Source organism: Oryzias melastigma, linkage group LG18 (genome assembly GCF_002922805.2).
Source record: "Oryzias melastigma strain HK-1 linkage group LG18, ASM292280v2, whole genome shotgun sequence".
NCBI lineage: Eukaryota > Metazoa > Chordata > Actinopteri > Beloniformes > Adrianichthyidae > Oryzias > Oryzias melastigma.
In genome coordinates this window covers 23,144,543-23,162,105 of record NC_050529.1, presented here as the reverse complement: position 1 = coordinate 23,162,105, position 17,563 = coordinate 23,144,543, and the positions used below count along the sequence as shown (strand labels likewise).

Genomic DNA, 17,563 nt, shown 5'->3' with positions numbered 1-17,563 from the left:
AAGTCTGAAAAACAAACTTCCTTAGAGTTATAAGACAGACAGGAAGAGATCCCGGGGCAGGAGCAGAGGGAGGCAATGAATTAGTGTTTAATTAGACCAGGCATAGAGCGCTGTCTGCATGTATCACACAGGCTTGGCCTGAAGGGAGGAGCACGAAGCGAAAGTCACTTTCAAGCTTGACTAATATAATGGGGCCCTCATGGGACCTAGCAGGGGGTAGATACTTTTCCCCCCGTTCCCTTCCTCTCAGTTCTGCGTCTTTAAAGGTAAGAGCGTTCGTCTTAAAGTCTGGCAGTGTTCAACCTGTTTCAAGGTTGGCGTGGACCGTGAGGGTAATGCGTGTGTTTTCTTGTTATTGTCATCCTGAGCCGCGGCGCACAAATAAAGCCTCTCGCTAAGCTTGCTGTCATATCATTCTTGTGTGGCTAAGCAGGATGCTCAGTGAGTTGTGAAATTGAAATGCAGCCTTGGTTATTAGACAAACAGCCTATCACCCACACTGCTAGTTCAGTGTCAATAGCCACTGTAGCGTCAACTAACAACACAACTCATTTTTGATTAAGAACAACTTTGTGTCTTGCATGTGCTCAAGTTGGAGTTTTTGTAAAAGTTGCTTTATTCCACATTTGGATGCTGTCGGAGTTCAAACGTCACTGAAAAGACATTTATTGTAATGTTTCTGAACCAACACAAAGCAGAACATTACATCCTTTAAAGACCCACTCTAATGATGTTTGATTTTGGGTTTTTATCACGTTTTTGTTACAGTTTTCTGATAATAGAGGCTTAAAAAGGAAAATTAAGTTTAAAAATTACATTCCTGAGTATTTATTTAAAGAAGTTGTTGTGAATCAGGAGCAGACGGAGAAATACTGTTGAATAAAGCTTTCAGGTGAGCTCACCAATGCTGGGTTGGGGGTGTGAGGGGCTGTGAGCTAGCAGGAGAGGAGTGTAAACAGATGGATGTTGGGAAGGGGGGGGCGCTTACTCTGTGCCACGCCCCCTCAGAGGAGATTCAGATCAACATGGAAAATGGCTTTTTAAAACATTTAGGTTGTGGGATTTTGATTAAAAACTTCATAATTATAATTAAAACACTACTGGGAACATTTTAAAATAAAAGAAATAGTCAGAGACTTTAATGTATTTGCTATCAGAAGTTTTTGATAAATGTACTCCAACTATTTTTTTTTCTTGTGTTAAATTGTTTCCACAAATCTTTTAATTATGAATATTAAGGTTTTGGCACAGTCTTTGTCCTTTTTTTCAAGATATTTTATGCCCAGCAGCATCAGCTCAGTAGAAATACGATTCTGGGTTGTGGGCGGGACTGTTGGCTTGAAGCAACCCGGCCCCCTGCACCTCCCCATTTTTGGGGAGCTCTGTTTGCGCGCGAGCTAGCATTAGCAGCACTAAAATACTGATGAGAAATATCGTTGTACCGTTTTGAGCCAGAGCCCAGCTCAGACGAGGAAAATGAAGATTTACATGGATCTAGATGTGTACGAGCGAGCGTGGAGTGGAGAAGAGAGACTTTGGCACGTCCATTTCATTTGAGCTTTTCTAGCATCTAGTTTTCTGCTTCAACGAAATTTGAATTAAGGAATACTCTGAAATGCAGTTTTAATCATATATTCTTCTTTATAGGTCCTCTACTGTGAGAAAACACCAAAAATACATTTTCATCGGAGTGGGTCTTTAAACAGATTTACTAGCTAGCTGTTGTGTTTTCATTCACTTTTTTAACAGTCTGTTTTTGTGAATGGGATAAAAAAGGGACAGGTATTTATTGGCTTTTGGTGTTTTTAGTTTGATCAAGTTTATTTTTATGGGAAATCCATTTAGCCAGTAGGCTTGGATGAGTTTGACCACCCAGAATAAAGTTGTGCAACAACCTGGGGGAGAATGATAACTGGGATTGGTAAAATCCCAATGGGCTGGTAACATTTCAGAGTGATTACTCTGGTCTAACAACACAGCCTGGCTGCAGGCTGAGCTCATATAGCTGCACACACACACAAGCTGCTCACACTCATGTATTACACACATGGAGTCAACAGCAGCTTCTTCGTGGAACTGCTGAAATGTTATGCAAACATGAAGTTAGGTTCTGTGATTATTACTGAAGATAATAAATGCATTTCTCTTTGGTAGATTTTTCTATAGAGTTTCTAATCCCTTTTATTTCTAGACTCATTCCTGCAGTAAGTCGTAAACCGTTGAGCTGTGGAAATAAATGTAAAACAGACATTTAAATTCAAGCAAATCTAGATTATTATTGTATGAAATGACTTTAGACTTGGCAGTCTGTAGCTTTGCTTCATAGATGGAGTCCAGCACTGCTGTAAATCTGTTACCACACGGGGCAACTTTGTGAAAAGCTTATCATTAGTGTTTCAGGACCTGGTGTCACTCAGCAGATGTTGGAACAAAAAAAGGAGATGGCCATTATGGATTCAACAGCAGCAGCTTATTAGGAGCCGTGTCCTCCCTCGTTCTGGTGCAGCCTTTCTTGTAGCAGCATTTCCTCTCTTGCTATCTCTTAATCTTCCAGTGGAAGAAACATGAGGCAAAGGAAAAGTGCTAAAGTGAGACTTTCATTTCTGTAATTTAACTCAAACAAGTTCTGCATGGATTGTGTCTGACGCTTGTTCTGCATGTGCTCTACAGAGCATCAGCTCCTCTGGCTCCCATGGCTCTAGCTAACTCAGAAGAGACGAGTTTAGAAAAGGAATAAATCATCTTTCAGAGATTTGCTTGAGATTAATATTTTTTTTTCTTTCTCTGATTTAGATTTGTTGCCTGGACACGAAGCGCTGAGGTCCTGTAGGGTTTTGGTCGCCATGGCCGTAGAGGGTCGTAGAAAAGAGTGACCGTACCTTAAGGGGAGCAGAGGTTTTCCCTTGAGCCTTGTTCGACCATCTTACAGCCTTAGTCTTAGCTGCCCTTATGGGTGGATACGCGCTGTCTGTGGGGGAAAATGGTGAAACCTTTACACAGGTGAACCGCACATTTTTAGGTTGAACCCAGAGCGAGAAAATGTTCATGCACATTTTTTCTACGGCACCGTACCTCATAGGCGTAGTGTCCCCGAAAACTGCCTTGTGGGATGCCTCAGCTGTAACAAAGTACCAAAACTGACCAGCGAAAAAAAAACGTTGGAATATGTGAACAATCTTGACAAGTATTTGCAAACTGCAGCGCCTCCATCTTTCTCTTTTTATTTGACCCGCCCCTGTAACTGCAGGCCAATGAGTAAAGAGATCTTTAGTCACATGGTTTTGTTTACAAGTTTGATCCAGAACGGAAATGCCTGGTAGACCCCAGTCTGAATACAGATTAAAACGGAAGGTCGATCTGAAACATATGAAGCGGACTTGAACCGGAACAAATTATTTTACAAGTCAGAATACACCTTAAGTGTACAACCTGTCACTTACAGCATGTCCAAAAAATATTTTAAAAAGTGAATAAACATTTCCTCTGTACGGGTGCACCGATTGGTCTACTTTTTAAAAATTTCCTGCGCTCTTCCTGTCTCCTCTGTACAGGTTTGAGCAGTTTCCCGCCGCCGACAGTCGTACAGTTGAGACTCAGACATTATATATAAATATCTGTTTATTGTGTCAGTGCTTTACATCTTCTGCTCCTTTCAATAAAACTGAGCTGTTATATTTGGGTAATTTGTCATTTACTGAGGTTTCTTATGCTAATTTAGGATTCAGCTAACTTTTTAGCAACATGCTAACATCTTTGGCTAATTTATTATCTACTGAAGTTTTTTAGGCTAATTTAGAGTTTAGCTTCTATTTTAGCAACAGGCTAACATTTATGACTAATTTAGTTTGCTGAGGAATTTGAGGCTATTTTGGAGTTTAGCTAGCTAAATAGATAATGTGCTAGCTTTTTTGGCTAATTTGGCATCAACTAACGTTTTTGAGCTAATTTGGAGTTTAGCTCATATTTAAGCAACACTATTTTTTTTTTTTTTGTGGTTAAGGATTTTTTGGCAATTTTACTACATTTTTTTCAGAAATGTAGGTCAACATCAGCTCTCTTTCATAGGTCTTTAATGAAATTTCAAGTCTTTTAGAAAATTTAAAATTATGCAAATAGCTTTTGCATTTTTTCAAAACCCTTTAGGAATAAAGTAAATTGCTTCACCATTTTTAGCAAAAAGCTTCAGCATCTTCAGAGACTACTTTCAGCAAAATCCTTCACATTATTGCAGGTAATGCAACTTTTCTAGTTTCAGATTTATTTTTTTATTTCACCTTTTGATCTTTAGGGTGATTTTTTGTTTTATCTGGACACTTTTATCCCATTAAGCTCTTGTCTTTTTGACTTTAAAGAGGATAAGCATCTCTCCTCCAATGTACTATTGAGTGCAGTTATCGTACCTACTTCAATCTAACTTCTTGATATTTGTGTTGATTCATGTCTCTGCATCCCATTGACCAGCCTCTGAGAGCAAAAGGTTAGCATGAAGCTAAAAGGTTTCTAACACACAGGAGGGATAAATCCCATTTAAGCTGTTCCATTCTGTTTGTTGTCTCGCCTTTAAACTCTCAGAGCTGATAATTATAGGAATCAATGCTAAATGTCAGGTGGATTATTGATCTTGGGCTTTGAGAAAGATTTCCTCTCATCTAATGTGCGTTTATTATTTCACTTAAGGGCTTTATTTTGAGCATTACTGACATTTCTGGTTAAGCTTGTCAATGTCTTATCATTCTACAGTAAATTCTTTTCTTATAGATAAAGCTTTTTTATCTTATCTGTTTGCTGATGTGTATTTGAACAGAAATTTCTTTAAATTAGTTTATCGTGCTACAAATGTGTTTTTTCTTTATTTTTAAATGTCAAAATAGTTTAGAAAAGAAGAGATTACTCTCATATTTTTTTTTATTTAACAGGACAATAACCTTCATCAGCACTATCAGATGTGAATAAAGGTTTAAGCAAATGCAGAAGCTGCCTACAAATGTTGGACTGGCACCATATAGCAGATTTCTGTTCAGCCTCTGTTTGAACCCACGTACAGTAGAAACAGTACAGCAGACGCAGAACACTTGAAAGATAGCTAAGATCAGAGAGGTGAAAGACAAGAGTGCAGGAAAGTGCAGCGCGGTTCCCTCCAGTGTGTGATGTACAGAGCTCCACCTTCTGTCACCCGCTTTTCAAGGTAAACCTATTCAAGCAAACCAAGAGGGAACCGGATAATTCAATCCCAGCGCACTCTATTGATCCCTGAAGGAAAATTAAAGTTACGGCACAGAGCCGTATCCTGCAAAGACTCGAGGGACTGTTAAGTTCAAGTCCTGATTCTTTATTGCTTATTGAATTGTGCTTCAGTTTTGTTTCCGGGGGTGCTGGAGATGGTTATGCCTCAAAGAGCAGCAGATATTTTGGGTGAAGATTTTAGTTGGAAAAACCACAAACTGATGGAAAACAAAACATCTGACGGTGGCAGCATAGTTGTAAGTAATCCAGGAGTCAACTAATTTTCCAACAGCATCCTTCAGACTAGTAAATTTAAAAAAAGATGAAAAAAAAGAGAATAAATCAAGACAAAAGTATAGCAGCTGAAGTTGGGTATTTTGTTTTTTTAAAAATACTTTAGATGTCCTGATCATCTTAGACAGAGGTCACGCTCCAGGGGCCCAGATCCGGCCCTCTGGGTAATTCTATCTGGCCCTCCAGATCATTTTATTTTATTGTTATTAATGACCCGATGTTATCTTTTGCTCATTTCTAATTTGTTTAATTTTGATAAAATATATTTTAATGGAGAGTAAAATATTGAAACTTATTTAAGGTTTAAGTTGAATTATTCTGGAATAATATTCCTGCCTTTTTATTATTCATAATTATGTTTAAAAGTTACAGTTTTAAAGTTTTAAAAATTGGCATTCTACTAGCTTTTTGGACTATTTTGGCATTTGCTAAGATTTTTTTTAGGCTATTTTGGAGTTTAGCTAATATTTCCTTGGGCGTAAACCGGTGATAGCCCGCGAGCCGCTTGGTACTGGGCCACAGACACTAATCAGGGGTCATCAACTGTCAGGAAGCAGACTGGTACCATACCAGTTCTGGGACGCGGACCTACTGGTACCATAACCCTAGCCTGGTACCTGTTCCGTGTCCGTTTCCACATTCGTTCCCACGGTACTCGTTGCTCCCATTATATCAGGGGTCCCCAATCCGGTCCACAAACCGGCAACGGCCCAAGGGTTGCTTGGCTCAGGTCCACAGACAGAGAAAAAAAACACATATGCTAATGAGGGGCTCCCAACCTTCGAGCCGCGAACTTGTGAGGGTCCGAGGGCCGCTTGACACTGGGCCACAGACACTAATCAGGCCTCCCTAACTGTCTGGAAGCGGACTGGTTCCAGACTAGTTCTGGGATGCGGACCTAATGGTACCCTAACCCTAACTTGGTACTTTAACCCTAACCTGGTACCTGTTCCACGTCAGTTACAGCATCTGTTACCACGTGCGTTACCGCGTCCATCTCTGCGGCCGTTTCCATTTTCACGTCCAGTACCGTGTCCGTTACCAGGTCCGGTACTGCTTCTGTTTCCATATCCGGTACCACATCCAGTACTGCGTCCTGAGGGTTGGGGACCCGTGATTTAAAAGTAACCCCTAGCACGTCAAAAAATGAACAGCCATCACGTCAAGAATTGTCGAGTTAAGGACACCAGAAAAGTCATAAAGCGACACGGAGGGGTCCTGAACCATACCAACCATATATGACGAGTTGGGAGGGAGAATGTTTACTAGTTTTATTAGTCTTCAGGAAAAATTGTTGAATCTTGTAAGTGAAGCGCTACACACTGCTCCCAGAAAACTGTGTTTATGTATACTTTTTATGTATAAATGCTTTGTTTTGTGTATTTTTTTAAATAAAATTCTGCTGTTTTTTTTAAGTTTGAAATTAATACATGCAAAAGGATTTAATGTATCCCTTGTGTAGTGAAGGCCTCCGGCTCTGGCTTAAATGTAGCGTATTTGCAGTGGCTAAGGAACAGAAAGCCTTTTCTGTTCTCATTCATCAGGTCAGCTCATAGTTCAGTCAGTTCTGATGGTGTAGATCTCCTGGCAGCATCTGGTACAGTCAAAGGTGCATCTGAGTGACGTTCTGTATTACCTCTTTCTTAACAAGAGCAGAGGGAGGGATGACCGGAGCAACAAAGAACTCTGACTCTCCGTAAATGAGCTGCCAAGAATACAAATTATAACCCCGACATCACAGGATTACCATTAATCTGAGGATCAATGCTCTCCGTGGGTGCCAGTTGTAGTGAAACAAAGTGCATGGGGCGATGGTCACAGGTTAAGGTCGTAGTTTGATGATGAATGACTCATCAAAAATGAAAAACTACTGCATAAAATAAGCAGAATGTCTTCAACTGCTGCATACTCCTGGAAATGAGATAAAGACATGTTTTGACTTGAACTCTGTCAAATTCATAGCATTTTAATCATTGTAATTATACCAAATGAATGCATGTTTATTTCAACAGAAACCCTCCAGGCTCAGGAGGTGATGAGAAGGAGAGAAATTCAAAACCACATTTATTACACATGCATGCATGTATAAGTGTTGTGATATTGTGTAGTTAGTTTAGGAAATATGGATTGCATGGTGGTGTAGTGGTTAGCACTCTCACCTCACAGCAGGAAGGTCCTGGTTTGAATCCCAACTGGGAACTTTCCGTGTAGAGTTTACGTGTGGGGCTTTTTCCCGGCACTCCAGCTCCCTTCTACAGTCTTCAAAACGTGCTTCATGGGTCGGTCAGCGTCTCTAAATTGTCCCTAAGAGTGCATGTGTGCATGTGAGTGTGTGGTTCTTCAACAGAGTGTTGACCTGTTTAGGGTGAACCCTTTGTCCAGTAGCTGGGAGTCTTGGGCGATATGACGATAACTGTATATCGTGCCATTTGTCTTCTATCTTTTTTATTTGTTTGTTTTTTTTTTTGCTGAGTTTTGTGCAAAAATGTGTTTTCTTACTAAGAAACTTGAAACTGTTGTGCTCTTAAAAAAAATGTTTCTCATTTGTGATAAAAAATAAAGTCAGAGAAAAAGTAAGTAATGACATTTTTGGCATTTTATTTTACAGAGAACAAGTAAAAATATACTTTATTTTTCTGGCTTCAGCCAACCTCCTGGACTTCAGCAGAGAGGGGCGGCCACCAAATTGCGGCCCAAGAGGGGGCGGACTACTGGTTTGCAGCGAAAGAGGATGGGGAGCTCTGATTTACTATAAATAGCTAGCATGTCAAAAAATGACAACATCTCAAAACACCGAACCACTGAACCGAAACCAAAGAACGGCTTTGGCGCAGGAACCAAACAAAACCCGATCGGTGCCTAACCCCCTACCCAGACCCTGTACCGTACCCAAACCCTAAACCGGGTCAGATGGAGTACCTGAGCTGAACCAGACTGGAAACCAGATGCTGTATCAGACGCTATACCATACGCCAACCACTACCGGGTTAAGGTTAGGGTACCAGTACTGGACCTGTCTCCAGGACTAATTCGCATTGGGTGATGCATCTGGTACTGCATCCAAAGGAGTGTAGATCCTTGATTTTACACACAGCCAACACGTAAAAAGAGGAGTTGGGGACACCCAAAATGTTAAAAAGTCACACGGAAGGGCCCTAACCAAACATCAGTATGTGACGAGTTGGGCCGAGACTGTGTTTATTGATTTTGGCTAAAAACAGCATAATCATAATTACAAGACTACTGGGAACGCTTTGAAAACAGATCAAAGATGATGGGAGTGCAGATATCGCTCATTTGAAGGTTCTACCCTCAAATAATGGAACTTTAACCAGCTTCTCATACCGTGTCGTAGATCGTTACTGCTGCTTTCCAAGTGATTGTCTTTCTTTCTTGTGTTTGCTTAAGTCCTTTGCAGCAGTCAGATTCACCTTAAGGCGCTCTGAATGTGCAGCTATATTAGGATGAATCCCTTCCCTCTGCCTTTGGGCTGTAGATTCATGTGTGTCAGTTTGATACTTTTTTTTTTCCAGCTCGAGCTTTTGAGCAAGTTCTAAAACTAGCCAAATGTTTAATAAGAAAACAAGCGTTTCCCTGTGCCTTAAAGCTAGCATGGAAATGTAGCCACTGTCTGTGGACCCAGCAGGCCTGTTTGATTCATGAAGCAGTGCCTAAGCTTTCAAAGGCTGCTTACATTTCCCACTGCTCCCTCTCATCTTGCCTTTGAATCATTTCTCCAAATCTCTCAGATACTCTCTCTGCAGGGTGGATGGCACTCATCGAAAGCTAATAGAGGGTGACTGTATATGCACATGTGGGTGTGCGCGAGAGCACTGAGGAAATGTGATGTGACGAGCGGATTTGTCAGCATGTGGTCATCTACATTTTAGCTGCCTTTGCACACACACACACCGTTCAATCTTTTTGTGTTCCCTCCTTATTTCAATTCCACTAAATTTACCTAATCACTCCCAGTGTGCAATCCAGTGAGCCAAAAATCAGTGTGTTAAGGTTCATTATGCGTTGACTAATGCGCCGCACGTTCAGATAGAGCTACTCATGCAGCTCATCTTATTAAACCTGCTCTTTTTCTGAGATGAATCCAATTTAATAACACATGCTGCACCACACTGGTGTAATTGCAATAACCAAAGATTACCCAAAAAGTGCATTTTCTGCAAGCACCGAATGTGTTAACGTGTTTTTGCATTCATGACCCACAGATCCTGGTCTCGGAAAAGCAGCGTCTTCACGTTTCAGGACGCTGTTAGCTGCTCTCGAGCAAAGCTGTGACATTGTGAAGGCTGTGTGGGCTCTGGATGGGTTAGCATACAACACTTGGGTGGGAATTATTTCCTCTCTCCTTCACACTTCCCTTTTACCGCCAGAAATGAAGCCCCATCAAACACAATGCAGGCCAGGGAGTGCAGAGGACAATCTGCCGGCTCCAGTGACTGCAGCAGAGTCCTTAGTGCTGCTGGTAGGATTGTGACAGAAGTGGCTAAAGGTCCAGGTTGGTAACGCCCCAGCCAGCAAAGCCAAGTGGACCCATATGGTTTAAAAGTGGGTAGAAAATATGGACCCCAAATGGGTTTGTCTGCAGTTTCTCTGGTGTTTGCCCACATTGACTTAAGTGAGCCCTCAATGGGTTAGGTCGCTTTGATAGCCAGCCTCCCGGTGGATAGCATGGTGTGCTAGCGAGCTCCACTTTGGCAAGCTAACTAGCTCCGTTTTAGTGAACCAGCCAGCCCCTCTGTGGCCAGCTAGCGAGCTCCGCTGTGGCGAGCTCGGTTTTAGCGAGATAACTAGCTTGGCTGCAGCGTGTACTCAAAAAGTTAGCTGATCACCACTAGCCCAAGCTGCTAGCTTTGTGGAGAAAAGTGTTTTTATTAGCCTGGGGGCGGAGCAGACTCCCTGAAAGGGGCAGTCTTACTCTGTGACATCATCACGTGAGGACCCGCTCTTTTTCGTGGGTATGTGAGGGGCTGGTCTTAAGAGTGCAGTTTTAAGATTATTAATGCATGAATGGATCAAAATACTGCTTTGAGATTCTTTATGGTGAGGAATGAACAGTTAAAAGCTCCAAAAGTAGGTTTTCATGGCATGGCCTCTTTAAATTCTTGCTTGAGCTGTCCATTTGAGATCTCACCAGACTGACTCAATACTATTAAGGTCAGAAGACTGAGAAGGTCACTCCACAACCTTATCTGTTATTAACCAATGGCAGGTGGACTTGGTCTTGTGTTTTGGATCATTGTCGTTGGACTGTCCAAGTGCCTCAGAGCTGAAGAGTGACAGTTTTCCTCCAGAATCTTCTGATAACATCCTGCATTCATGATTTTGACCAAGTTTTCTGCCTTTGTAGCTCACTCATCCCAAACACCAAATTTAAGCTTGTTTGGAAATAAAAAAAAAACACTTTTTACAGAATTGATATTTTAAAATAAGCAAAGGTGTCTTTTTTTCTTTGTTAGGTTTTTTTTTTGTATAAAGAAACGATAATTTCTTACTTAATCAACTACATATGTTTTGCTTTTTTGCCTGAAGATAATTCCAAAATTGCCACAAAAGAGAATAGATTCACAGATGTATGACGTTGGGGCTGAATTGATTTGATTTTGACTTTTTTTTTTCAAAAGTTCAAAATTTGATGCAATTTTTCACTAATTTTAATCTTGTTCGGATATTAAAAACACTTTTTACAAAATTGGTATTTTAACAATAAACAAATGTGTTTTTCTTTTGTATAAAGAAATTATAATTTCTTACTCCAAAAATCAATCAAATCTGTTTTGTTTGTTTGTTTTTCTTCCTGCAGATAATTCCAAAATTGCCCCAACTGATTGATGGATGTATGATGTCAGGGCAAACTTTTTGGATTGTGAGCCACAAAGGGTTCCAAAATGGGACCGAAGGGCCGGGACAGGAGCAAAAATGTGCTGTATTTTGGTTACTAACCTCATAAGAAAAGCATGCTTTAATTTTGATGGAAAAAATAAAACCAAACAGTTCAACTCTGAAATCTTAAAATGCTAGAAATACAACAAATGTTCAAACACCACATCCATTTAAAACAAATAGTTTTACAGACCTCACATGATGATCCAACCCTTGTATGAAGTCATTGTTGTATCGTTAAAATGTGCTCAACGACATGTCTTTTCTTAGTTTCAGCTCCAGTAAAAATACCAGGAACTGCAGAAGCCACAGTACAAGTAAACAGAGGAAACACAAAGTGACAACTCAAATAGGGAGCATGGATTTAAAATAGAGTAAACTGACTACAGATCTAAATGTATGTTTTCCCTCCAACAAGCTCTTTTAACAGCTCATGCTCTCTTCCACTGGGAGTACGCTGTGGCTCCTGCTCTTCAGCGTTCTTGTATCTTTGTATTATGCAGACTTGAACAGTTCTGCAGTTCTATGGAGCTAAATTGGGGCCAATATTATTTGGAACCCAAATAAAACAAATTAAAAAACAATTTTGGTGTTTGGACAAAAAAAAGTAAAATGTCCAAAACTTTTGGCTGTTCTAAAATAAACGTAATGATTTTCAGATTCAGATGTTCGATTTTTAGGTTTAAAAACTCAAATTTTCCATTTCAAACTTTTTTTTTCAGCTTCAGATCTTTTTTCACTTTCAACTCTTTTTTCAAGTTTGTTTTAGAATCGCAAAAAAAATTGGACTTTTGACATTTTTTTGGCCAAACACCACTATTTTTTGGAGATTGTATTATTTTGGATTTCAAATAATATTAGCCGTAATTTAGCTCCATATGGTACGCCGTTGACTCTTTAGTCACATAAGTTAATTTTTCCTTCATATATTTTCATATACTACACTTAAATACAATACTTTTAACCCTTTAATGCCTGTTGTCTCAAATATGCGACAAACCAAATTAGCTATAAAATTACCTAAATGTAGCATTTACTTAAAAGCAAAAATATAAGTCAATATATTTTTTCATAGCTTGGAATAAATTCAGGTGTTAAGGGGTTAATATACTGTAACTTTTCAACAGTTATCATGATAATTCCAGTAGATTTTGAAGGAGAAAAGCGGCATACGCCGCTTTTCTCCTTCAAAATCTACTGGAATCATCGTGTCAACAATTAAATAAATGACAGTAAATCAACGTGAGGCTTTCATAATTTTAATTTACTTTAAATTGTATCTTTTGTAAACAAGTAGCTCATCTCCACGTCAGAAAAATCCCAACACCATCTTTGAATTGTTAATAGATGCGTTCACAGGTGGCTACACTTCAAGTGAGACATGTTTTCCGAGTCGCTGTTAGCTTAAATATGACACATTCTCATGTCTCGTCTTTCCCGGGTTTAAAGGGTCTCCTCCTGCACTTCATGAAAGACTTGTTCTGTGTGACAGATGAATACCTCTGTGTGTGCTCGCATGTTATCAGACGGGTTAACACCCAGCAAGGACTGGAAAAGCGTGTGCATACATACAGACGTTCACAGGAAGAATAGAGATATTGTTTTTGTGGATTTGACTGCTCCTTATGAAACTAGGAGCACCAGAAATGACTTAATCAAGCCGGAGTCGGTGAGATTGATGTCATGTTTTAATAACCCAGCAGTGCATTGGAGTAAACATGCTTCAGTTAGCCCTAACAGAATATTCCGAGGCGGCGTTTTGGCTTTGTGATGACTTTGTCCCGTGTCTTTGCTCCGTCTTCCTCTTGGCTTTATCGTCTCCTCTCAGCCTCGTGTTCATTAAAAAGACATAAACATAAGAAAGTTTTATGTGCGCCGCCTCTTCGCCGCACGTGTCTCCGTCTTACTGAGCTCATAGAAGCAATCACAAGCTGTTTGTTGCTTACTGCTAACAGCCCATGCTGCGGGAGGGGGTCCAACTTTGTACATAATTGAAAATGGCTGCTGTGGTCCATTTGCTTTGCCTTTGTTCTCCCTGCATCAGCAAGGCAGGCCCCGCCAAGACGCTGCACTGGGGGGATTTGCTTTTGTGTGTCATTTCTCCACTCCGTCTCGCCGCCTCGTTCCTTTAATGCTGTTTTATAATTCACACTTCAGCCGAGATCGCTCTGAATTCTGATGTGAGCCAAAGTGCTGCTTTGAGGAGACGCCTCTGTCTGGGTGCTGCTGCCCCTCACCTTTCCAGTGTTTTTCTGGATATATTCGTGCAGGCCCCCATTTCAAATGTTGTGTTTGCTGCCAAGTTAGTATTCTCACCGTCTTAGATCTTCAGCATTATTTTAGTTTTAACAAAGTAAGTCCACAAGTCTGGATATATTCTTGTTTTGGTTGCAGAAATTCTACAAAATAATGTCCAACTTGTGATTTTGAATACTTTTGATTAAAAAAAAATCTAAGGCTGCAAAAGTTGACGGGATAAGAACATAATTAGTTTGTTAATATGTTCTAATGCTCTCAAGCCTCCTGATGTGCAGCTGTGAGATCAGCGTAGTAAAACTTTATCTAAAATAAACTTAAACTTCTTTTATATTCTGTTTTTATTAAATGAAAGTGATAATATGACATTTATTTGTAGTTTTTGGACAAAAGCAATCTTTTATTTTAATAAATAAGTCAAAGTATTAACATCAATTTGACGGCTGTAATGCTGAGCAGCAGGAGTACACCTGCTATGGGGGGGCGAAGCCAAACTGAGCTGTCTGCTATTAGAAATCCAACAAAGAGGAAACCGAATATTATTCTATTTTGGTATGGGGACCAACATGAATTTTAATTTTCCACAATAACAAGTACTGGCGTTGACTAAAAATTGCGGAAACTCCGCGGTTCTCTGCAGAAGTCCCGCCCACCGACGTTGCGGGAGGCGAACAGTTCAGAATGGACAGACACGCCCCCACCTGTGTATTCCAATCAAGCCGATGGGAAATCCAGCTGGATCAAACTTCACAAAAATAAAAAAAAAGGCATGAGAAAATAAGAAAAGGCTAAAAAATATGTTTTTGGTATTTTAATTCAAAAACATGTTGATTAGTTTGTTGACAAATTTTATACTTGTTATTTTTATAGTATCACAACAAAATCTTTCCTTTTATGTTGTAAAAACAGTTTGTTAAACATGTTTGGAGTTTCCACAGCAATATGAATCCCATTTTTTCAGATGGAATGTTCAGTTTTTATGTATGATTTTATGTCTAGTGTGTGAATATAACACAGAGAAAGGACAAAATAAAGAGAGTTTCACATAAGAGAGCTTATGCTGATTAAAACGATACAAAATCAGCAAGCAGGTAGTCTTTCAAATTGAAACTACAAAGTAAATTCAAAAGTAGACAAAACTAAGTTTTAGACCCTAAATTTCAAAGGTTAAAAAAAAACGTCTCAAATGTACATTTTATGTGTGATTTCATAAAGTTATTACTTTCAGATAATAAGTGGCTGGCAAATACTGTAACTAAAAAAAAAGTTGATTAATCATGATAAATAAAAAAAAAACAGTTAGCATGTAGCTGAAATATTACCTAAACTGCAAAACAGCCTAAAAATCTTAGTAAATGAAAATAGTCCAAAAAGCTGCAGAATGACGGTTTTTTAAATTTTAAAACTGTAACTTTTTAACATAATTCTGAATAATAAAAAGGCAGGAATATTATTCCAGAATAAATCAAATTAAAGCTTAAATAACTTTCAATATTTTACTCTCCATAAAAATATATTTTGTCAAAATTATACAAGTTAGAAATAAGAACAAGATAACATCAGGTCATCAATAACAATAAAATAAAATGATCTGGAGGACCGGATAGAATTACCTGGAGGGCCGGATCCGGCCCCCGGGCCTTGACTTTAACACGTCTTTGCTTATAAATGAGCTTTGAATCTGGAGGCAGACCACACCTGGCAGGAAATGCACTCCGGTCTCACCGCCACAGTGAGCCTTCAGCCTAAACTAGATCTGACCAGCTCCTCTTGACAGTGTTGACCTCACTGTGTCCACTTTGAACCCAAACCTCATTACCTGGAGTTAAGTCTTCAGTCTGGCTTTCCTGGAAAAGCAGTTGGGGGGGGGGCATGAGCACAGGAAGTCAAGTGTCACTTTATGTCACAATTCATGGAAGTAAGGCAGCAGATCAGAGTGGCTGCAGAGGACATTGGTTATTCGTGTTGTCTTAATTTCATTACTATTTTTTATTCACTCTAAAACATAGTTTTCCAAATTATACATTAATACATAAATACATCATCAATTTTTGGCCAAATGATTTATTAGATTTGTAATAAAACCAAACCATAGCATTCAGAAAAACTGTCTCTTTTTTACTTTTTTTTTGTATTGACAATCCCTATTTACAGCTGCATGATTGAGTTGTGACTGCCGTGAGAGTTTTCCTCTGATTTGACAGATCAGGTGTGTGTTCAGTCCTTGACAGATGCTCACAGCATCCCAGACTGCTGTTAGGCTGATGTCTGACATGTGTCCATTGTTCACAGTGGCTGTTTTGACTGGTGCTTTGTGAGGGAAGCCTAATGCACTGGAAAAGACGCTGGCTGTTTTCTGCACACTGGCAGGCATTAGCAAAGTTGTCAACACTTTTGTTTTTTTGGCCCCTTTCCAGCTGCTCTTTGAGTGGATTTGTGGCGCCGTAACTCAGACGTATAAAAATGTAACCCTCATTTTTACCTCAAACGTCCTGCTGTTTTATTGGCCCAATAGACAGCGTGTCTGTTCACTGTGTTGGTTCAGTCTAAACATGTTTTAACAGGTGAAAGCTCCACGATGAATTATTTATCCACCAAACTTGATTAGCTTCATTTGAAGCAGCTGTTTCAGACTTTTGTCACCATGATGTCGAATGGTTTCCTAACAGGAGATATGAGATAACTGACACATTTCCTCTCGTCTGCCACCAGGTAAGGAAGAGTCAGTCGCCACCTTCAAGGGAAACGAGTTCTTTTGCTACGATCTGTCCATGACCCCCATCCAGAGCAGCACCGACGAAATCACGCTGTCCTTCCGGACGCTGCAACGCAACGGCCTGATGCTGCACACGGGCAAGTCCGCCGACTACGTCAACCTCTCCCTGAAGAGCGGCGCCGTCTGGCTTGTCATCAATCTGGGCTCGGGGGCGTTTGAGGCCCTCGTGGAGCCGGTCAATGGCAAGTTCAATGACAACGCCTGGCATGACGTGCGTGTGACCCGCAACCTGCGCCAGGTAAGAACTCCTGAATGTCGAGCTGGGACGGTGTTTGTTTAACCTGCACGTTTACCTTTTCTTTTAGCACTCGAGACACCTTTTCTTCAGTCTCCTACTATAATTTGTGCCTTTTTACCTTCTCGTTCATGTTTACTTCTCTAGGTTGCAGATCCCCAAGAAGACCCTTCACACCACGACTTTAACATTTCACCATCATATCACAAACACCAACACAGCTTAAAAACATGAACGTTTAAGAGAGAATCAACTAGAAAAGTTGCATTCCCTGTGATAATGCTAGTGTGAGTGCTTTTTGATGAAAGTAGTCGCTTAAGATACTGGAGCTTTTTGCTGAAAATGGTGACGAAATTTACTTTAACTGATGAAGAGATTTACTGAAACTGCAAAAGCTATTTGCAAAATGTTAACATTGCTAAAAGACTGGAAATTTTGTTGAATAGCTATGCTTAAGTTAATCTAAATTACCTTATTTTTTTGTAAAATTGCTAAAAAAATCCTTAATACATGCTAATTTAGCAAAAATATGTGCTAAACTCCAAATAAGCCCAAAAAATCTCAGTAGATGCCAAATTAGCCAAAAAAGAAGCTAGCTCATTGCTTAAATAGTAGTTAATTCCAAATTAGCCTAAAATTCCCCAGTAAACAAAATTAGTCAAAAATGTTTAGCCTGTTGCTAAAATATTAGTTAAACTCTAAATAAGCCTAAAAAAAACTCAGTTGGTAACAAATTAGCCAAAACATTAGCATGTTGCTAAAATAGAAGCTAAACTCTAAATTAGCCTAAAAAAATGCAGTAGATGACGAATTAGCCAAACAGGTTAGCCTGTTGCTAACATAGAAGCTAATTGTGCAAATACCAACGGAAAAAAAATACG

At 39.7% G+C, this 17,563-nt stretch overlaps 1 protein-coding gene across 7 annotated transcripts in view; it reads left to right on the top strand.

The window, feature by feature from the left end:
• nrxn2b (neurexin 2b) overlaps window positions 1-17,563 on the top strand; it is an 802,710-nt gene that overhangs the window by 306,355 nt on the left and 478,792 nt on the right. For all 7 annotated transcript variants that reach the window (XM_024287560.2, XM_024287559.2, XM_024287558.2 and 4 more), the window contains one exon: window positions 16,384-16,685. In XM_024287560.2, coding sequence (XP_024143328.1) covers window positions 16,384-16,685 — 302 coding nt within the window. The remainder of the gene's footprint in view (window positions 1-16,383; window positions 16,686-17,563) is intronic.